Source organism: Podarcis pityusensis (assembly GCF_964106645.2).
Source record: "Podarcis pityusensis genome assembly, chromosome: 16".
Classification (NCBI taxonomy): domain Eukaryota; kingdom Metazoa; phylum Chordata; class Lepidosauria; order Squamata; family Lacertidae; genus Podarcis; species Podarcis pityusensis.
The window spans coordinates 40,188,346-40,211,322 of NC_138041.1; the positions used below are offsets into that span (position 1 = coordinate 40,188,346).

A 22,977-nucleotide genomic window follows, 5' to 3' on the forward strand; every position below is an offset into this window, starting at 1 on the left:
AATATTCCTGTAATAAGTTGGCTGCTTGATATGCGATTTCAGTTTTTATGAGGTTTTGTATTGTATATATAATAATTGTATAGCACTTCCCCATCCCAAAACTGTGATTTATAAGCATTTCTATAAATAATCAAACAAATAAAAATTTCTCATCATTTATGAAATCTTACCCATCGGCTGTGGGGAGGACTGCAGGGCCTGCTCCCTTCCAGGGCCTTTTCCAACTGGCCCAGGCCCTTATTTGGGACAAACTTTTGGGGAAGTGTGGGAAGTGTTCTGCCATTGCTTCCCTGTTCCAGGTGGTTAATGTGCTTTAAAATGTCCTCAAGCAGTCGGTGGCAATTTAAATTTTTATTCCTTTTTTCCTTTGTTGGGGGTGGGTGGGTGGGATGAATATTTGGTTGGGGATTAATTTTAGTATAATTGTTCTGTACCTTTTTGTTGTTGTTGTTTTATTGGTTCTGTATAGTTTGTGGGTTTTTTTTAAGGGGCGGGATCAGGGCTGCCTGGGAGTGGGGCCCCAGTCGACACGATGGCTGGGACAAGTTCCACAGGGGGGGAAGCACTGGGACATCCGATCTCGGTGATCATGGGCAGGAGGCGGAGTTACGCTAAGACCAGACCATGTCATTACCGAGGAGGCAGGTTTAGTCGTTGTTTGAAGACTATCCCTGCCTCTGGGTCTGGCCTTGACCGGATGGATACTGGAATCAACAGGGGAAACCCACATGACCTGAAAGTGTTGCTGTGCAATGCCAGGTCAATGATGAATAAAACCACTGCCATCCACGACTTGATTGTGGATGGAGGATTTGACCTGGCATGTGTGACGGAGACCTGGTTGGAGGAAGCAGATGGGCCTGTCCTTGCCGCTGCTTGCCCACCGGGTTTCTCTTACGCACGGCAACCCAGGTCATGTGGGCGGGGAGGGGGGCTTGGAGTGATTTTTAGGAAGTCACTAGCTTGCACCAGGCGTCCTACTGGGAAGATCCAGTTCTCTGAGTGCATGTTCTGGAAGTTGGGCAATAGGGGCAGTACAGGATTCCTTTTGGTGTACCGACCTCCCCGCTGCACCAAGGATTCCCTGTCCGAGCTGCTTCAGGTCGTGGCAGATTTTCTCCTGGAGACACCTAGTTTGGTTGTCCTAGGGGATTTTAACATCCATGCCGACACGACCTTACAAGGGGCCGCTCAGGACTTCGTGGAAAGCATGGCCTCCATGGGGCTGTCCCTGAGTAAGTTTGGCCCAACTTATAGTCATGGACATGCCTTAGACCTGGTGTTCACCTCTAGTGACGTGGGTGATCTGACACTAAGTAAAAGTGAAACAAAAGAAGTGTCATGGTCAGATCACTTCCTGGTGCAACTGGACTTCTCCGCGACCCTTCCCCTCTGCAGGGAGGTGGGACCAATTCAGATGGTCCGCCCCCGCCACTTAATGGATCCAAATGGTTTCCAGAGAGTGGTAGGGGACGCTTTAGCCCATGTTGATGGCCTTTCAGCTGATTCCCTGGTGGCCTGCTGGAATGCGGAGTTAACCAGGGCTATCGACTGTCTGGCTCCGAAGCGTCCTCTCCGATTGCATGGAGTCCGGACAGCCCCGTGGTTTTCTTCGGAGCTGAGGGCGATGAAACAATCGCTGAGACGGCTAAAGCGTCTGTGGCAGAAAACTCACTCCGAATCTGACCGGACACAGGTTAGAGCTCAACGTCGAGCCTACCAAGTGGCGATAGCGACGGCAAAGAAGACTTTCTTCACCGCCTCTATTGCATCTGCAGAAAATAGTAGCAGGAGACTCTTTCAGGTGGTTCGCAATTTAACGGAACCACCTTTACCACCGGGGCCTTGTAAAGACCCCAAGATCTCCTGCAATTATTTTGCTAAGTTTTTTGCAGATAAAATCACTCATATTCGGAAGGAGCTAGACACCACCGTGGGAGCAGGGCCGGGGCAGGAGAGTGCTAGAGCTCTGTCTGGTCAAGTTGCATGGAATCAATTTCAATCCGTTACCCCCAAGGATGTGGACAGGCTGCTTGGACGCGTGAAACCAACCACCTGTCTCCTTGATCCTTGCCCATTCTGGCTAATAAAAGCAAGCCGGGAAGGGCTGGGCGATGGGCTCTGCGGGGTGGTGAATGCTTCCCTCTGTGAGGGAACATTCCCAGATCCGCTGAAAGAGGCGGTCATTAAACCGCTTCTTAAAAAACCATCTTTAGACCCGGCCAGTATGGCCAACTATCGCCCAGTCTCAAATCTTCCATTCTTGGGCAAGGTGATTGAGCGCGTGGTTGCTGAACAACTCCAGGCACGCCTGGAGGATGCGGACCATTTGGATCCCTTCCAATCGGGATTCAGGCCTCACCATGGGACTGAAACTGCCTTGGTCGCGCTGGTTGATGATCTCCGGCGAGCTAGGGACAAAGGTGAGAGTTGTTTCCTGGTAGAATCATAGAATCATAGAGTTGGAAGAGACCACAAGGGCCATCGAGTCCAACCCCCTGCCAAGCAGGAAACACCATCAGAGCACTCCTGGTTCTGCTGGATCTCTCAGCGGCCTTTGATACAATCGACCATAACATCCTTCAGGACCGTCTAGAGGGGCTGGGAGCTGGGGGCACTGTTATACAGTGGTTTCGCTCCTTCCTCTTGGGCTGTGTTCAGAAAGTGGTGTGGGGGATGAGTGTTCAGACCCCTGGGCCCTCACTTGTGGGGTGCCTCAGGGTTCCGTCCTCTCCCCCATGCTATTTAACATCTATATGAAGCCGCTGGGAGAGATCATCAGGGGGTTTGGACTGGGTGTCCATCAATATGCAGATGATACCCAGCTCTACCTCTCTTTCAAATCAGAACCAGTGAAGGCGGTGAAGGTCCTGTGTGAGTGCCTGGAGGCGGTTGAAGGATGGAAGGCAGCTAATGGATTGAAGTTGAATCCTGACAAGACAGAAGTACTGTTTTTGGGGGACAGGGGGTGGGCTGGTGTGGAGGACTCCCTGGTCCTGAATAGGGTAACTGTGCCCCTGAAGGACCAGGTGCGCAGCCTGGGAGTCATTTTGGACTCACAGCTGTCCATGGAGGCGCAGGTCAATTCTGTATCCAGGGCAGCTGTCTACCAACTCCACCTGGTATGCAGGCTGAGACCCTACCTGCCCGCGGACTGTCTCACCAGAGTGGTGCATGCTCTAGTTATCTCCCGCTTGGACTACTGCAATGCGCTCTGCGTGGGGCTACCTTTGAAGGTGACTCAGAAACTACAACTAATCCAGAATGCGGCAGCTAGACTGGTGACTGGGGGCGGCCGCCGAGACCACATAACACCGGTCTTGAAAGACCTACATTGGCTCCCAGTACGTTTCCGAGCACAATTCAAAGTGCTGGTGTTGACCTTAAAGCCCTAAACGGCCTCGGCCCAGTATACCTGAAGGAGCGTCTCCACCCCCATCGTTCTGCCCGGACGCTGAGGTCCAGCGCCAAGGGCCTTCTGGCAGTTCCCTCATTGCGAGAAGCAAAGCTACAGGGAACCAGGCAGAGGGCCTTCTCGGTAGTGGCGCCCGCCCTGTGGAACGCCCTCCCATCAGATGTCAAAGCGATAAATAGCTACCTGACTTTTAGAAGACATCTGAAGGCAGCCCTGTTCAGGGAAGTTTTTAATCTGTGATATTTTACTGTATTTTTTGTCTTTGTTGGAAGCTGCCCAGAGTGGCTGGGGAAACCCAGCCAGATGGGCGGGGTACAAATAATAAATTATTATTATTATTACTATTATTATTATTATTATTATTATTATTATTATTACCCCCACATGCTAAGACTGTTTTGACAGGCCAACACTAAAATGCTTCTCTCCCTCTTCCCCTCTTCACAACCCTGCATTGACACACTAAGAATGAAAGACCTTAATGAAAGACTCAGAGTACTTTAATTTTTCTCTTGAAAAAAGACACACATCTGGAATATTCTCTGTATACTATGGCATGGGAAATAGGATGAAATGGTGTTTGGCAACAGTTGTTAAAAACAGGTCCTTTCCAGTAGAAAAGCTGGGATAAGGTGGAAAGTCTTAGAAGTCTGAAACTGGAAACACTTTGGTGGTGGTGAGCTAAGTCAAGGATACTGTGCCACTCTGGTTCCCAGAATAATCTTAAGATAAAGGCACTTTCCCTTCTGTCACCCCAAAATTAGCACCGTGTTGTTACAACCCTCAGCAACCCTGATGTGCAGAAGAACCGAGTGTTTCTCCTGTAATGCTGTGCATTGAAAACCAAGTGTCATTTGTGCGCACATGAGCAAGGAAGGATGCACCATGTTTCCAGCTGGGTTTAAACATACAAAAATGACAACAGCATTTAATTGCTTGTGGAGTGCAAGGCGTTGTGCTCAGGATAAAATCAGGGAGAGACTCTGACATCTTGCCTATGTAGCTTCCACAGATGCAAATTCCACCCTGCTCTCCAAACCCACCCAATTTTAATTCTTACATGAAACTTTTGGCAGGTTGTAATGGGAAGGTGGTGCTGTGGGAGTGAAGGCACTAAAATCTCAGGGCATGGAGATAACCACCTTTACTTTTTCAAAAGGGTCAGCTTTCTGGAAAGCTACTGTAGTGTAAGAAAAGAACCACGTGCACCTATCACTCTTCCAGAGTCAGTGCAAATACACCTGAGCTTGTTCTGCTGGGCCCACCCACACCCAGGCCACATATATTGCTAATAGCTCATTAAGGATCCTTGCAAAGAGGAACAGAGGTATCAAGTATCAGGAAAAATGCTGGAGTGAACTGTGCTTGAGTCCTTTTGCAGAAGAGGGGTAGTTTCCGAATCCTGAATTTGGCCGTTTGGTAGATTTGGCATCTGTGGAGTCTTTGCTCGAGCATCTCTCTGAAAGAAGCAAGAAAAGTCTAGTTAGAACCTGGACTATCAGAAAGGAGACTTCGCATATGCTTCAGTTGGGCTGATCCTTCTTATAAATCCTGGTGTGGAGAGTCAGCTTACAGTGGAACCTCGGTTCCCAAGCACCTCCGTTATAGTACATTTCAGCTCCCGAACGCTGAAAACCCAGACGTAAATGCTTCTGTTTTCGAACATTTTTTGGAACCCGAACGTGCGACGCAGCTTCTGCTGAGTGCAAGAAGCTATTACAACCAATGGGAAGCTGCACCTTGGTTTTTGAACATTTCGGAAGCCGAATGGGCTTCCAGAACAGATTTCATTTGAGAACCGAGGTACCACTGTACCACATCCATTGCAGAAAGTGAACATTTTACCAGAACACACCTCCACACAGCAGGAATCTGGCCTGCTTCACATGCAACCCTAACAGCACAGCTAGCTCAGTGTTTGTGTGCAAGAGCCTTAGGCTTGTGCCCTTTCTGTTCCCCTTCAGTGTGGCTATGAGCTGTCACTTCCATATTTTTTTTAAATGATATTTATTAGAAGATTAAAGATTACAGAAAAAAGAGAAGAGGAAAATAATAAGAAATTTAACAAAACATACATTACAATAGATAAAAAGAAAGACATAAAAAAATACAACAATGCAGCAAAAACAACAACAAAAACACACACACTAAAACACATCCAATATTCCATATCTTTACCTTTCATTTACTTGTTTCATCGACCTCCTCACACCTCCCTTTTTTGTATTCTAGTTCAATTCACTATTTCAGCAAATTCTTTCCATCTTTCTCAGTTTTTGTTCTATAATTTATCTTAACGGTCTAACCTTAAATTTTTTCATTTTAGCCCATTATCAATCAGCTTTTACTTAATTCTTTATTACATTTCTGCTAAAACCATATAGCTTCATTCCAGCATCCTTCTAACATTCATTGATTTTGCAATGTTTTTGTAAATATAATTTAAGTTTCTTCCAATCTTCTTCCAACTGTCACTTCCATTTTAAACGAACCATAGTTTAGTGTTGTGTCCAGACACTATGATTAATTTTAATTCTGTTTTTTAAAAACAAAACAACATGCCAGCTTCAAAGACTACAGTTTTGAAATTTGCTTGTTTCAGATGTTCTGAACTACAATTCCAATCATGCCTAGTCAGCATAGCCAGTAGTATGAGATGATAGGAGTGGTCATCCAAAAATTCTGTAGGGCACCAGGGTGATAAAGGCTGAAGTAAGCCATAGCTGACTAGCCTTGGCTTGCCCAGGTTTGGACATAATGCTAAGCTGCAGCTAAACACAGAAGCGAAAGCTTCCAGTTTCCACCTAGCCATGCTGGAAAAGGAGAATGGGGAAGAGTAGCCAAGCCTGAGCCCCAGTCACTACACCACAGTCCAGTGTTACATCCAAACACAGCCTCAATCTTTTACCACACTGAGGTGACTGAAATTTCCCCTCACATTACCAACCTTTACCACACAAGGGCACCTTTGAACAAGATATTGATGAGGCAGAATTGATACATCCCTCCATCAGGCTAATTTCCATCTGTGCAAGAATATGCAAACTGCACAAATATCTAAAGCTCACATTACCTTCACACCTACAGCAGCTGGTCAGAATAAACCAACAGCTTTATCTGTTTCGTTGTCTTATATTTCATCTTTCCAATAACGCTAGAATTTAAATAAAGCCAAAAGGCAGTAATTCCGGACAGACCAAGAGTAGGCAACTTCTTAGCACAATACATACCTGATAAGATTCACCGTTGTAAGATAATGGACCTTGTTTAGATGGCATTAAAAAACAACAACATTGAGGCAAATTCCTGGAGAAGAAATCTTAGCAAGGCTGTTGGTAACTAAAACAAAAACCCATGTTGGGAGGCAGAAAGCTCCCAAACATCAGGAGCTGTGTGTAGATAGTTTCAAAAGACACCTTCAAAAACAATGTGGACTAGGATGTCTGATCAGGAATGTATTTCTTACATTGGTATTATAGCAAAGAGTTAATTCCCAAAATCCCAAGCAGGCCTTCATAAACTTGGATCCAGCTTTATCATCATCATTATTATTTTCAAGAAAAATGAGGTGAGCAATAGCAGGGTATGGGGTGCTGGAGGAAGGGGATGCCAGGGGGCTGTTGTGAGCGAGAGGGATTACCTGGGTGGAACTCAAGATGCCCACCGTTGCGCCTACGTCATTTTAAAAGCACCCAACCACTGAAGCAGCCGTTTAAAACCAAGGAGGTTTTAAACAGAATGAAGATACTTTGGTTTTACAATAGTTGACATTACCTTTTATTTTCATGTATCCACCTATAGTTTCGCTTCCTTCCGAGCTGCTGAGTTGATGTTTTTTTCTTTGGAGATGGGGTCGGTCCCTTTAGGTCCTGACCCCTTATTACTACTCCAAAATAAAAAGAGCTTTCCCTAGAAAACAATCAGTCTGGTTTAAACAGTGTTTTTATGCTCTACTACTAGGTCTGTTTGGTTATTTATCTGAAGAAAGGAGAAGATTATCATTTAAGTGAGGGACGATTTTGTTTTTTAAAAAATAATAATTTCATCTGAAGAATAAGATCAAAGTAATCACTGGAACTAATTTATGGAGTCTAATTTATTCAATGTTTGATAGAAAAGGTTTGGTTTTCTAGATACAAGATGATTTCCATCTTAGATTTATTAAGAGATGTCAAGTGTTACTTAGGATTTTTTTTTTTTTAAAGTTGGTTCTCAAGCCAGATTCAAAAATGGTTTGTTCACATCTTGTTCTCTCTTGTTTTTTTAAAGCAATGCTTTAAAAACTCAAATCTTCTCCCTTTGGAAATTTAAGGCAAGAGTTATAAGTCTGCAAGCTTCCCCTATGAGTTATACACACCCACACACACACCCTGTATGTTATTTTAGTTCACGGGGGGCTTTTCAATCTGTCTGTCCACACAACCAGCTTACAAGGGAGGCCACTATTATAGACGGCCAGCCCAACGGCGAGAGAGAGAGAAAGACAGACAGAACTTGGCCATGCATCACGGCTGGCTCAGGCATTTGCACGTCTTGGGGTCCAGGCAAAGTGTTTGGCTCTACTTGTCCCTCTGCCACTTTCACTTTGCTCAGATTTCCCAATGGGGCAAGAAGCAGCGAGAGAGAGAAAGAGTTCTCTGTTTGCATGCCCGGCTTTTTCAGGATAAGGCTTCCCATCTAGGGGGCTCTTACCTGTGGGCCCTGATACTTATAGCCAGGGCCGGATCCAGGATTAGAAAATTTTGTGGCAGACTGGGTCCGCATCTCAGTGGGCCCATCTTTCAATGTCTGTTGAGAGAATGAAGATTTCACGCGAACACCATTCTCAACCGGCTTGAGTGAGATTAGAGCTTCATTTAAATACTATAGTCATATTTTTTACTTGATAATCCAGGCTACGAATCACAGATAGCTGTGCAATTGAGTTGGAAGGAATTCTTATTGTTTAAAACAAAGTGGGCTTTAAAGAATCAAGATTCAACCTTCTTATACGTTTATGCCCAACAGTGGCAGCATCTCAGAAGAACTCCAGCTGATAAAAAAAAACCATGCTTAAAAGTTTAATGAATATTAAAACGATCAGCTAAGGAAATCAAGGAATGCACTCTAGTTGGAGCTGCAAGGCTACTTAACAGCCCTTAATGAGCAAACTACCAGCACTATGCCTTCATAGGGGAATTTTGTCCACTGAATCAGTATTGCACAGGACCAAACTGGACACATTATTCACAAATTAGCTAATGTATAACTTTTTAAAATGTAATAGCAGTGGGTTGGGGAGGAAGACAGAAAAACTCTAAATTTAGAGTGTAGTCAGGACAGCAGAACATTTGATAACTTTCTTGATCAGCAACCAGTAACTGTTACTACTACTGGAAGGAGGAAGGAAACTGGCTGATTTGTGAACAACAGCAACATCATATGGGTAGAAGATGGGTCCTGGAGGATGGATCTTGGTGCATGAGGCCACCAGCTTGCTGAAGCTAAGTACCGTACTTATCGCACCATAGGACGCACTTTTTCCGTCTTAAAAACTAAGGGGGAAAGTCTGTGCGTCCTATGGAGTGAATGCAGGGGGGAGGCAGGCAGGAAAAGCCCCCAAGAGCCCCACACAAGCTTCGCGCGGCTCTTGCGGGCTTTTCCCCAGGAGGGAGAAGGGACTGACACCACCAGTCAGTCCCTCCTCCCTCCTGGGGAAAAGCCTTGCGCAACCTCTCCAGCCGGGGGGAGGCTGCGCAAGGCTAAAGAGGAAGCCAGGGCAGCGAGCGCAATCCACCAGAGGTAGATCTTAACCCTTGCCTCACCTGGGAGCTTCTCTGGGCAGGAATTCCCTCAGCTTAAGTGGGGTGGGGGAAGTGTGGCAGGTAGGGGGGTACCTACCTAGACACTGAAGCCAGTGTCTCTCCGATGAAAATTGGGAGTGGGCATTGTGTGAAGTGGCTGTGGATCTCCTGCCGCAGAACTGTAGGACTGTATAGAATTGGAGGGCCGCCCGAGGGTCATCTAGCCTAGCCCCCTCACAATGTAGGAATCACAGCTAAAGAACGCCAGGCAGATGGTCCCCCAACCGCTGCTTAAAAGCCTCCAGTGGTGGAGACCCCCGACACCTTCCGAGGTCATAGAATTGCAGGGTTGGAAGGGAACCCCAGGAGTCATCTAGTCCAGCCCCGGTGGACAGCGGGCGCGATCCATCCTGTTGCGCAAGGCTAAAGATGCTGCGCAAGGCTAAAGAGGAAGCCAAGGCAGCGAGCGGGATGGATCACGCTCGCTGCCTTGTCTTCTTCTTTAGCTGAGCTGGAGAGGTTTAGCTCCTGGCTGGAGAGGTTGCGCAGCTATGGATCCCGCTCGCTTTGGCTTCTTTGCTCTTTGGGGCTGGGGGGGGATTTCCCCCTCTAAAAATTAGGTGCGTCCTGTGGTCCGGTGCGTCCAATAGAGTGAAAAATACGGTAGGTTTGGATCTGGTCAGTGCCTGGGATGGGTGCCACCTGGAAATTGCATTTATGCTGCCTTTGATCACATGTTGGAAGAAAGGTGCAAGATAAATGTCAACTAAATATTGCTGAACTTACGAAGTCCCTTCAGCCATGGCCAACATGGTCAATGCCAGATGAGATGTGAGCTGTGGTCCTGCAACTGCTGACAAGCCACAGATTCCCAACCCTGTAAAGAACTATAGTTTGGTCCAAACTTCTATGTCTACTCATCACTCATCTCTTCACATCAAGGATGACGTGAATCTAATGGGCCAGCATTTCCCCAAATTTTCAGGGAGGGGAAAGGAGAACTGTGCTTGCTGGGGTTGATGGGCATTGGGGTCAACAACATCTGGAGGATGCACTTTTATACCCTATACAAATACCCGTAGATCTATACCCGTATACCCATAGATCTCAGGGTGGTTCACAACATAAAATTGGAATATAAAAAACACAAAATATGGTATTTTGGATAAGGAATTTGTCAGAAGAGTGAGGGCTGGTGATAAATATGGGGGAAATCCCAGTGTCTTCATGAGAGCATGTGATTTGGGAATTGCTGAAACTGGCCATTTCTGACCCCAAGCCAATCATACGTATGATTAACACACCACTTTTCAAAAACTGCCAGTTTACACATTCAGCTGCCTTTTGTCAAAAACACAGTAATCAAGTGATCTATGCCTGAATGAACCTACTCAGAGTTTGTACACCCCCCAAGTAGTTATTTGGAACCAAATTAAGTGTTTTATTCATGAAAAGAGAAGTGGGGGTTGGGGGGGGCAGGTGGAGAGAAATTATTGCCCCCCCCCCCCCCCCCCGCTGCCTGGAAATCATTCTCACTGCAAAACAGCCAGGATCCCCATCCGGTGTATTAACTCAAAGGCACACTGCACATGACCAGAGGCATTCCAAACAAACAATAAAACCACAAGGAATGAGTGAGTTATGTGCTTCTGACTGGTCTCAGTATAGTCTCTGACCCAGGAATTGAGCACCCTGCTTGTTTCAATAACTCTTCATTCCTCCCCCTACAAAGTTCAGCCTTTTTCATTCTGTTTTTGACTTTTCCCCCCACTCCTGCTGAAAGTATTTGGGCAGGCAACCTAGGGACCTGCTGCTTAAGAAAAACAAGAGCACATCAAAATCCCAACTCTGATCCTGAGCTGAAATCCTCACCACCACTTCTTGATCTTAAACAAGGAACGTATCTACCCATCTATTCCCTGTTCTGACTTCAGAGGCTGCCAAACGTTGGAGGCAACAAAGGGGAAAGACTACAGCAGCCAAGATTCTTTCAACCGGAGACTGAACCTGGATCACTGAGCTGTGCACCTTTCCTCCGAGTAGTCCTTCCGTATTGCAGCAAGCCAGGCTTCCAGCACTGGTCAGGTGGTGGCAGAGTCTGCCAAATTTGATCCTACAGGCCATGCCAGACCTCACCAGAACCCATGGAGGGAGAATGGATGGGAACACCCAAAGTCATCAGCTGTACTTGAGGGTCGATTTTTAAAAATTCCACTAGGAAAACCCTTATGTCCCTGTGGAGATGGCCGTATTGAGTCAGTAGCTCATGTGCTTCTGGCTTGCACTCTTTGTAAAGATTTGAGGAGTGAGGTTATTACCCCTCTACTACTATCCATACCAGATTGCTCAACCTTTGCCACTGTGTCTTTTTTTCCAGCAGATCAAGATAACCAGGTGACAGCAAAAACCACAATTTTTTTAGCAGGGGCAATTAGAATAAGATCTATTATTTTATTACTTCCTAACATTCCTCAGTTGTTGTTTTTTTCTCACATTCAATCCTAGAGTAGTGCCTAGATTCCCTAAATTGGCGAAAACTGGGTAAGATTAAATTAATACAGTTCTGAAGTTTATTTCAGTCGGTAGAGCATGAGGCTCTTAATCTCGGGGTCGTGGGTTTGAGCCCCACATTGGGCCAAAAGGTTCCTGCTTTGCAGGGGGTGGACTAGATGGCCCTCAGAGTCCCTTTCGATTCTGTGATTCTAACACACTTTTCAACTTCCGAGGAGCATGACCAACTTCAAATCAAACCTAATGAATAGTAGATACAATGCTATCAATTTAAATGGTTTTAAGAGTCGTGTCAGAACAGGTTGCTTAAGCTTGCCTCCTGCAACATTTTGCAACAAAGGGATTTGCAACTGAACAGACTTATGGTAAGTCAATTATACAAAGCAGCACAGAGCAGACAGGAGAGGCTCCTTCAGGCAGCTTCAAAAGAATGGGGGATGGGCAAGAACAACTTCCTTTCTAACTATGGGCTACTTTTAAAATGAGGATGCATTTTAAATCGCACTTTAACCTGTATTTTAAATTGCCCCCCCCCCATTATGTTTTTACTGTAATTTTACTGGTGTTAGCTGCCCTGAGCCCGGCTCTGGCCGGGGAGGGCGGGGTATAAATACGTTGTTGTTACTAGCTCCCCAACCCCCTGGTCATCTCAAATATAGATTGCAATTATTTTTAATGCCACACATGAAAAGGATTCCAAAAGGAAATCCTAGCAACGCTGAACTCAACTCAACTGGTAACTGATTTCTCTCATGGCTGTGAACATTTGCAAGCTTTTGAAGGGACAGGTTTTTCCTGTTTTCAAAAACAGGAAAATAATTTCTAGTAGCACGGGGCGAGAAAATATACTTGCTTACTAATAGGAATCACATTTGTTGTAAAATTACTCAGTCCGCCATCGCAAGCAGCTAATTTAGTAGCCCCTCTCTTGGTCTTCCCCAATGTCAGAATGTTTTGGATGGCAACTACCATCAGCCCTAGCCAGTGTGGCCAGTGGTCAGGGAAGGGGCATCTGGAGGGCGCCAGGTTGGAGAAAGCTGTCCTACTCCAATAGCCCGTTAACATACTTGTTTGTGTTATCTTCAAAACTCACAGCCAAAATCATTGGAGCACCTTCCAAACAAACTGATGGTTGCCCAGAGTCCACTTCGTCCCATGCATCAGATGGAACATCTAGCGCACACCTATATCCCTTTGACAGCAAGAACTCACATCACTGGTCATCCATCTTTCAACGCTAACAATGTAGCACCACCAACCTTGGCAGATTTTGACCAGGAGATTTACAGAGTACCTTTAATCAGGGGTGGGGAGCCAGTGGCCCTCCAGAAGTCACAGAATAATAGAATTGTAAAGTTGGGGTCCTGAGGGTCATCTAGTCCAACCCCTTCAGCCCCAGCAAGCATTGCCAATAACCAGGGGTGATGGGAGTTATAAACATTGGTTTCTCTGCCCCTGCTTAAAACATTGCCAGTGGCACCAGTGGAAAAACTCATAGCTACGTCACCCTACTGATTTGGTAACTATTTTGGTACGGCACAAAATTCCAAGTCCCATTCTAAACAAAGTCACTCAAACTTTGCTCCCTCCCGCGCACTTTAAAAAAGTGTGGATGCGCATGATGTGAGAAATCCAGGAAGTGAAGTGTCTTGTCAAAAGATCCTTGGAAATGCCTTTTCAAGTCATGGCATGAACAAGCCTTTTGACAAATCACTTCAATGCAGATAGGGATTAAAAACTGATAGGACAAAGACTTCAGGCATTTCCTTTAATTTAATTTAATGTTTTTTTTAAATACTGCAGATTTCAACTGCAGAATTCTGGGCTGAAATGTGTGGTTCTATACCTGCCTTCTCCAGCCTCTAAAAAGTTGAGATCTCATTACTGCCTGTCTAGTGTCATTATACAGTTTAGTCACAAGGTATGTATTTGAGTGGAATCAGGAGTATCCGGGGTCTATGCTTCCTGGTTGGAAAGAGAATAAAGTTCTTTTCAAACATCTCCCTCTAAGCCTTCTACAACAACTACCGGTACTTTCTGTTTCTTTGCCAGGTGACCTGTTTAATTTTTAAAAGCAAAGCTTTCTATATACAGCTGAACTTCAAGAGTGGCAGAATCACATCAGACAGCTGTTCAAGGAATGTACCACCTTCAGCAGCCGGTGCGGAAATAGCATCTTTGAATGCACACCATGTTAAATACAAGAAACCTCCCAACTTGTAGAAAACTAGGTTTTTGTGGGGGGGGCATGTAAATATGGCTTTTTCTTCTTCTTGCCATTCTACATCCCATATTGGAAATGGGAATGAAAGCATGCCACCACCTTAGATTGCCACCTCAGTTGGTGGTGCAAATCCATCAAGAGTCACGCCATAGAGCTGTTGCAGATCGTACAGCCTGGCTCTGAGTTTTGGCCTTCCTTTATAAAATGTGAGAGGATAAAAAGGAAAGCCAAAACCTGCATTCTGAAACAAATATGAATTTTCCAGTTTGAAAGCAAGTCAATCACGGGATTTAAAGAGCAAAGATTTCGGGGGTTCAGTTTTGATTTGATTTATTATTTTATTGATATTGTAATTATGCACCAATTTGGATTTTTGTCATAAACAGCTTCGTGCATATTTACATGGAAAAGTGAAATAATAATTTACATAATTCAATCGATAATAATGATGTCGTTTTATTCCTACCTTGCTCCTGAGCCCAAGAAGAGTTGCAGTCACAAGCAGTAAACCTCCCAGGGCGACCAGGATATACTGAGCATAGTTCAGAACCGTAGGGATAGTCACCATAAAAGTACGGTACATTGTGAATACGTCACCTTCGATCTCTCCGCTCTGCGCAAAATGAAGAAATGGGTGTCCATATTTTAAAATAAATAAAGTTATGAATAAACCTAATAAACCAAAGATAAAGAGCATAAAAAAATACTGATACAGAAGGGCGTAAGCAGCATAAGGTTGGACTTGCGGCTCCAAAACATTACAAAAAATACTCATTTCCCCATGAACTTGTTTGGCTGGTTTATATGTATTACTTTGTAATGTTAGCTTAATCACAGTTACTATGGACCAATTTTTTTCAGTCTATTCATATACAGTTAAGATATATACTCCCTCTGCCCCCAGTTTTTAGATATTATAAACAACAGCAGTTATAAGGTTGAGCACTAGTTCTTGATCATTTTCCAGAATGGCATCTTTTAGATAACTAAGCAGAAATATTTTCGGTTCCAAGCGTATATGATTTCCTAACATATCAGAGATATTTGCCTGAACAAATTTCTAGAATACTTCTATTTGAGAAGAATTCCAAAAGATATATATGTATATGCTTTATTTGATCCACATATCCCAACATTTATCCAATCCTAATTTATATATTAAATTCAATTTAAAAGGCATTACATACCATTGACAGAGGGTTTTAAAATAGTTCTCCTTTAGGTTTGCTGGAATTATATTAGAATGGAAATTGTCCCAAATAAAGTTCCATTGTTGCCTGGTTATTCTTTGATCCACACCTCACACCCATTTTCTAACATATGTATCCTGGTTCTGATCCAAGTTCAACCAAAGTTTACAGAATCTTGCAGAAGTTTACAGAATTATGCTTTTATCCAAATGAGAGATAAATAGAATTTCCAATTTCCCTCTTTCCTGACTTCCCCATATCAGAGAGGTCGCACCTCTAATTTGAAAATATTGGAAGAGGTTCTTATAGTAGCTAATACTGAGAGAAGAATTCAAATTTAGATTCCCAATTCTTTACTTTAAAACACAGCATATATTTAAGCATATCTCTTTATTATCAATTCTTCCACCTCCAACAGTGGATCTTCTTTAAAACATTCTTTTAACTTAGTCAATTTTGCTGTGTACCCTTTCTGCTACGTACTGCCATACCACCACTGCTTGGTTTTTTTTTTAAATACACAGTTTTGGCTGCTACCCTAGGTGATTTTTTGTCATTCCATACAAAATACTGCAGCATCTCTGTCTCAGGCTGAGACCCCATCTGTCCGCAGACTGTCTCGCCAGAGTGGTGCATGCTCTAGTTATCTTTCGCTTGGACTACTGCAATGCGCTCTATGTGGGGTTGCCTTTGAAGGTGACCCAGAAACTACAACTAATCCAGAATGTGGCAGCTAGACTGGTGACCGGGAGCAGCCGCCGAGACCACATAACACCGGTCTTGAAAGATCTACATTGGTTCCCAGTACGTTTCCAAGCACAATTCAAAGTGTTGGTGCTGACCTTTAAAGCCCTAAATGGCCTTGGTCCAGTATACCTGAAGTATACCCCCCATCGTCCAGCCCAGACACTAAGGTCCAGCACTGAGGGCCTTCTGGCGGTTCCCTCACTGCGAGAAGCCAAGTTACAGGGAACCAGGAAGAGGGCCTTCTTGGTAGTGGCACCAGCCCTGTGGAACGCCCTCTCAAAGAGAAGAACAACTACCAGACTTTTAGAAAGCATCTGAAGGCAGCCCTGTTTAGGGAAGCTTTTAACGTTTAACAGACCACTGTATTTTAATATTTTGTTGGAAGCCGCCCAGAGTGGCTGGGGAAACCCAGCCAGATGGGCGGGGTATAAATTAGTAGTAGTAGTAGTAGTAGTAGTAGTAGTAGTATTTTGACAGTATTTCAGATGGGACAACTAATGGAATGCTTAGCAGTATAATTACAATTTGGGGTAGGGTATTTTCCCACACCAAGAGATAGATTAGGAATTCCAGAATTCCAGTTCTTTCACCAACTCACAAAATAGCTTTTGTTGATTAATTTTTACTATATCAGATTGGAAAACTGAGCCAAAACTAACAAAATGAATTTCAATAGGGACAAATGTCAGGTTCTTGATTTGAGTTGAGAATAACTACTTTTGCTGGCATCCGTCTGTCCTGAGAGACAATGGAGTGTGCCTCTGGGGATGAAGCGCAAGCCTGCGTATGGAGTTCCTGGGCTCCACCCCAGATTTTGTAGGGTTTACTCCTTAGCCTTTTCTTCTCCCAAAGATACCCCACAAGGCAGCGGAGGTTTAGCACCAGAGTTTTTCTTCTCCTAGATGGGGTTGAAGAGCCCCATCTGCCCCCTCAGTTCCCTCTACAGCAGAAACCGCCTTCTTGATCTTTGGATCCACTATTGGTCCTGTCTGCCCAATCTGCTGGAGCCTCTTTTCGCATGCAGGCAAAGTCCCTAACTCACTGAGGGTTTGAGACCCATCGTCCATCCTCACCTGGTATAGTTGGCCTGGCAAAGGCATTCCCGGAATGGGACTGCTGTCCCTGGCTGACACCTTCTAGAGGAGCCACAGGTGATGAGCTGAGTGCAAGGTGGCGACCAAAGGTAGACAAGCTACCCCAGAGGGCGCAGAATGCGTCTCCCACCAGAGGTACTAGCCCTCCCCTAATATAACACCGGGGACACCTGAATTGCCAGCAGTACATGTGAAAAGTATCTAGGGAGTTAGATTGTAAGTTTAACATGAGTCAACCGTGTGATACAGCAGCAAAAAAAGCTAATGCTACTCAGGGCTGCTTAAAAGCTGACATGGATGGCACCAGGCCTGCTTTCCTGTGGAGAGCATTATGTAAAGGGGGAGCCATCATTGAAAAAGCCTGTTCTCGTGTTGCCCCCCTCTTCAGAGGATGCACACAGGGCTCTGGCCCTGCTCACCCCCAGCAGGCAGCCCCTGGAAGGCGGCACAAGAGGAAAGGCGGCCTGGGGATTGGAAGAGGTCCCCCTGGGCTCCATGGTCTAGGCAGCATTTCCAAGGGTGGCCCCAGATTGGCAGGGGAGCCAATGTTACATGCACACCAGCCTCTTTTGGTTCATTTTGCAGAGCCTAATCCAGACAGTATCAAAAGTGGCAAAAATAGTTGCATTCTCACAAAGGGGTGGGGGAGCTTTTTCTAGAAGAGATTATTCTGGACAGAGGCGTGATTCATGGCAAAAAGATTTAAAACTTGAAGCCAAGTGTTGAATAAGCAATTACAAAATTGGCTTACGCAAGACCGACAAACGTTTAAACACCCCCACTTAAAAAAATTAAATAAATAAAAGAGGAAGCAACGGTGTTTGGCCTGATTCAGTCCACTGCAAGCTTCTCACAACTCACCTCTGAGAACCAAATGAGAGGTAACACGACTGTCTTGATTGACCCTGTTTGCCTGAAAGATTAGGGGACAACAATGAGAATTGCAAGACCTTTTGATGGTGTGACCGCTGGTTCAACAATCCTTTCTGGATTTAGGGCCCAGCTGAATGTTACATGCAAAGGCAGAGGTGGGGGGTCTCAGGTCCAGGGGCCAAATGCTTCCCTCCAAGCCTCTGCATTGGGTCCTTGGCGCTTTCCCTAGCCCCATCCCTTTGCTGTATAGGCAAGCTATAGTTGATCTTATAGATAGTAGTTTTAAGGAAAATGCTCCTCCAGGCATTCATCCCTCCTTGAATTCTGTTACCTGGATGGAGCATGGCCTTGAACTGTGATTAATGCTTCTTGCTTGCATGAGTAGACAGGGGAGGTGTGCGCATGCACGCACACATGCGCTCATCAAAACCTTTGATTTTTTGTAAAGCTCATTGGTGGGGAAGCTCAGACCAGGGAGCCAGATATGGCCCTGCGTGGCTTGAGAAGTTTTCCCGCCCTCTCACTCCAGAAACACCCACGGGAACTGCTCTGCTTTTCCCCTCAACTGTTTTGGCGTGGCTGGAAGATGGTCCCTGAATTCTGATAATGCCTCTTGCTTGTCTGGATGGAGGATACAGGGGTGGGTGTGCGTGTGCGTGGGTGTGTAAAAACTAGCCTAGTGTACACAGATAAAATTTACACTCACTGCTCTGTCCATTTCTGCCTCTGCTCAACACTGACATGTGGCCCCGGAAGGCTGCACAGATTGGGATGTGGCCCTCAGGCTGGTAAGTGTTATCCATCCTTGCGCTAAGGTGTACAGTATATCAACCCCCAGCAACCTTATCTGGCCGAAGCTGCCTGAGGAAGGGGTGGATCTGGATGAGAAGAACAGCCAAGACGGAGAGAGCAGAGGGTCACAGGGTGGAGAACAAGCAGGCTCGTGGCACCTGGAGAACTTTGCTACCTACCAGATGCCAGGGACTCTCTTCATGAAAAGATTCAGCTGCAACTTGATGGAGCAATTCATAGGAATGCCAGTCAACTGCATTAGGAGGAAAGAGATGGATTTTATCTTTTAAAAACTTTTCCCCAATTTAAGTACTTTTACACTGTTCTTCCAGGATTGACAGCCTAAAAAAATCAATTCACAGCAGCAGCAGCACACAAAACCAAATGAAAGCCTTAAAAAAAAGCAATGAAATGAGATAGCAGCAGCAAAACACTAAGTCACTTTTTAAAAGAAGTCACAGTATAGCAAAATAAAAAGCAACCATCAAAAGTTTGATAAAGTCTTTATTTCCAGGGCTCTTGGTTTTATGGCTGGCACAACTGGCATGGAGTGAAGTGGGGGAGAAACACAACACATTTTATTTCAGCATGGCAGAAAGCACATATACCCTAGATTCTAGCACTTGTAAAAACAAGAAAATCTATGAAGTCAGTCAGGCAGAGAGATACTGACTGGTCCAACATCACTTACTGAACTTCATAGCTGAGAAGGAATTTGACCTTGCCATCTTTGGTCACATTCCTCTACCCCACAGGCAGTAAATGTGCAGCGGTCCCCCATGGGGACCGGTAGGGTGAGAGGCAGGGAGCCCAACATTAGGTGGCGCCAAAGCTAATGATAGGCGAAGCCTGCTATTCTACTTTTGTCCTAATCTTCCTCCCTGCTGAGTACAAGCGCAACACTTGGACTAAGCAGGAGGAAGCTAATAGGCAGTGCCTCCCTCTGCACTGGGTGGCAGGCAGGTGGGGGCCAGTTTGTGGGGCAGTGCCCCATTTGCCCTGATAGACCAGCCTCCACTGCCAATGTGGTGCCTTCCAGATGTTGTGAACTATTCCTCACATTGTACCTGTCCATTGGTCATGCTTGCTGATGGGAGTTAGGAGCAGCTACATCACAGTGGCTCCAGGTATATCCCTCGCTTGTTTGGGGAGAATGGGCCAGAAATGAGGAGCCAACACTGAAAACGCCCCTCCCTGGCTGCCAGACGTGTCACCTCTGACAGTGGGGACAGCCAGAGGAAAACCTCTGCCGCAGGACTGGCCAGGTTCATTGACCCAGAGTAGTCAAGACACAATTCAAACCCACCCCCCAAAAAAATCATTTTATGCCTAGTAGTTATCTTGTTGAAGCAATATACCTCCTAGCACCAGCCACTAAATATCTTATCTCCTTAATTACAGTTACTTCGATAAAGTATTTATTGCTGTGGTGCTTGGTTTTATGGTTGACACAACCAGGGTGTGTGGCAGGGAGAAGAACAATCCCTTTTATTTCAATATGACAGAGAGTACATATGTACTTAGGGACTGCCAATCAGAAGGTCGGCAGTTCGAATCCCTCGGACTATAGAGCGAGATGAGCGTGCAACCTCAGAGTTGTCCGCAACTGGACCTAATGGTCAGGGGTACCTTTACCTTTTTTATATATGCCTTAGATTCCAGCACTCATAAAGATAAGAAAATCCAGCATGTCAAGGGAGGTGCTCCTGATGTTACAATGACACTCACCTGTGGCCCATCACCATGACTGTGGCTTGCAAAAGCTAGAGGGTTTGCAATGAAGCCAGTGGGTTGTGCAAAATGTTAGTCCCACTCTGAGGAGCCCCTCTGAAACTAAGGACCATGACTAACCAGTTTGTTAATTGCAATGGGTCTACTCCAAAGAAAACTCAGTTGGATGCACCTCATTACCTCCATGGGTGAGCAAATTTCCCAAAGGCTTCTGGGATTTGCGTGGTGTTTTTCTCAGCTAGAACCCCAAGGGCCACCAACTCGCCAGGTGCAAAATGGCAGCCTGGAGGACAAGCCAGAAAGATGGCAGAAGGGGTAGAGTCAGTTGCCAGATGGACCCCAGGAGTCACACAGCAGCCTTGTTCATGTGACATGCTAAGCCAAACCATGACTTCACTGTGAACATGCTTCTTCCCCTCTCCATCTTCCACCCCTTCTCGGGTACCACGTATATAACCTGGTTTGTCAAGTAACCCCAAATCATGGTTTGTTTCAGACAGGCCGCAACCGATGAGCTAAGACCTAAGCTCGGCTTTTTTCAGGCTTAGTGTTCATGTGTTGTTTCATACTACTCAGATTTGCACAACAAACCACACATAAGCTACACAAACACTTGTTTGTGCTACCCATGGGGGTGGTGAGGAGGCACATTCACAATTAAGCCATGGTGTAAAACAAACCATGGCTCAGTTCAGTGTCCTAACCAGGCCACTGAAATGACCTGCATAACAAAACCCAAAGCTAATTCTGATTAAGTACAGATTAAGGATGTAAATACAAAAACTGTCATAAAGAACTGATCAAAGACAACCTATTAATATTTCTATTCTACAGGTATGGAACAATGAGGAAGAGAGAGAAGAAATTAGTACAAGGTGAGCTATGCATACCCTCCTACATTTCTCCAATGAAAATAGATGTAGCTGTCCTAAGCAAAAACCAGACATTCCAGGATCAAATCAGAAACCGGGAAGGCTTCTGTAAATCCGGGACTATCCCTGGAAAATAGGGACAGACCACTTGGTGGGTCTGTTAGAGCTAAGAGCAAGTCTGAAACCTTTGCCAGCCTACTGCAAAAACCATCTAGACATCTACTCGTTGATCCTTGATGGACTCCCATAACTCTTCACACTCCCACTTCTGTCCAGGTATAAGAATTACCTGCTGTCAGGAGGAAGCTAGTGCTGGCATTTCTACCTGAGCTGCTTTGCAGATCTGCCTTCTTAAAGAGAAGAGTGATCAGTGACTCATATATGACAAGAAGCCTCTCCCAAAGGCAACCCCTCTGACTCAATCAGGGCTTTTATTTAACTGAAATATTGCAGCGCACTTAGCATACCTTGGCCAACATGCCTTGGGCCATTTTCCTTTTGAGGTGGGGCAACCAGAATGGTACACAGTGTTCCAGGTGTGGTTTCACAATCAATTTTTATAATGGCAGTTTGATAAAGCGTGTTCTCCTTCATGGAGAGCATGCGTTGCAGTGAGGGCTAACAAGACACCCCACTGTTGCTGGGCGGGAAAAGAATGTTGGCCACCATTACAATTGGGTTCTATCTGTTGCTGGGGAGATTTATATGTTGCCATTTTGAGATTGACAGCCATAGCTTTTAAATACCCTGCGCGCAGCACTGAGCTTCCTCTTTTCACTGCGCGCATCGGATCACCCACCCTCCCTCCCTATGTTCAGGGTTGTTCGCTTGACCTTGCTATTGCCTGTCATGAGATCATCTGCTTTGGGGGCAGGGGCCCGGTAGGAATTTTGTCCATTTGGCTGATTGGCTGATGCCATTTGGTTTTTGCCTGCTGCATAGCAAACTGTCACAACTTGTAAGGGGCAAAGAAAACACAGGTCATTCACCAGAGGGGTTTTTTGTTATCTTGACACAAGATAACCAAAGGACATGATTGGCCATGCTGAATCAGACCAAAGTCCCCTGCTCCCCTTCCAGCATTCGGTTCTCACAGCAGCCAACCAGATGCCAGGCACCGACAATTCATAGAATCATAGAACTGTAGAGTTCAGAGGCACCATGAGGGTCATCTAGTCCAACCCCCTCCAATGCAGGAATCTTTTGCCCAACGTGGGGCTCAAACCCACGACCCTGAAGAGTCTCATGCTCTCCCAACTGAGTGAAGCCCCAAAGCAGGCCAAGAGTGCAACAGCACTCTCCTCACTTGCGCTCCCCAGCAACTACTACTTTTCTTTGTTGCTTCCACATCTGTCTCAACTGGTATCCAGAAGGATACCCACAGACACTAGTGTACGGTCACTGTAGCTAGAATCCCCTGAAAGCCTTATCTTCCAGGAGTTCGTCCAACCCCCTTCTAAAGTTGCCCAAGTCTGTGGCCATTATTAAATCTGTGTGATGCGCCAGGTGGAAATGTTTTTCCTTGTCCAGCTTTCGATATTCCTTCAAATAAAGAGCTGTCAACTTGTCCAGCTCCGGCTTGAAATATCCTCATTTAGGGCCCAATATATCATGCTGCCTGGGGTGGAACAGCAAAAGGGATGTCCCTCTGCAGGCCTGCCTAATTATTTTGGGATCTGAAGCAGACAATCCTGTGAAGTGCCTGTCCTTGGCAGTAGAATACAGCAGTCCATTAACTTATACGT

The 22,977-nt window shown here is 45.4% G+C and overlaps 1 protein-coding gene across 4 annotated transcripts in view; it reads right to left on the reverse strand.

Annotated features, from left to right (window-relative positions):
• Positions 1-3,897: 3,897 nt before the first annotated feature.
• SCARB1 (scavenger receptor class B member 1) overlaps positions 3,898-22,977 on the reverse strand; it is a 55,881-nt gene continuing 36,801 nt past the window's right edge. Inside the window, exons 9-14 of one of the 4 annotated variants that reach the window (XM_080986603.1) lie at positions 18,809-18,882; positions 17,826-17,877; positions 14,400-14,546; positions 8,108-8,203; positions 7,190-7,324; positions 4,668-4,874 (exon numbers count right to left, since the gene is read on the reverse strand). In XM_080986603.1, coding sequence (XP_080842729.1) covers positions 7,211-7,324; positions 8,108-8,203; positions 14,400-14,546; positions 17,826-17,877; positions 18,809-18,882 — 483 coding nt within the window. In that variant the 3' untranslated portion in view covers positions 4,668-4,874; positions 7,190-7,210. Of the gene's footprint in view, positions 4,875-7,189; positions 7,325-8,107; positions 8,204-14,399; positions 14,547-17,825; positions 17,878-18,808; positions 18,883-22,977 lie in introns of all 4 variants that reach the window. The other 3 variants (XM_080986602.1, XM_080986605.1, XM_080986604.1) reach the window with 3 other exon arrangements.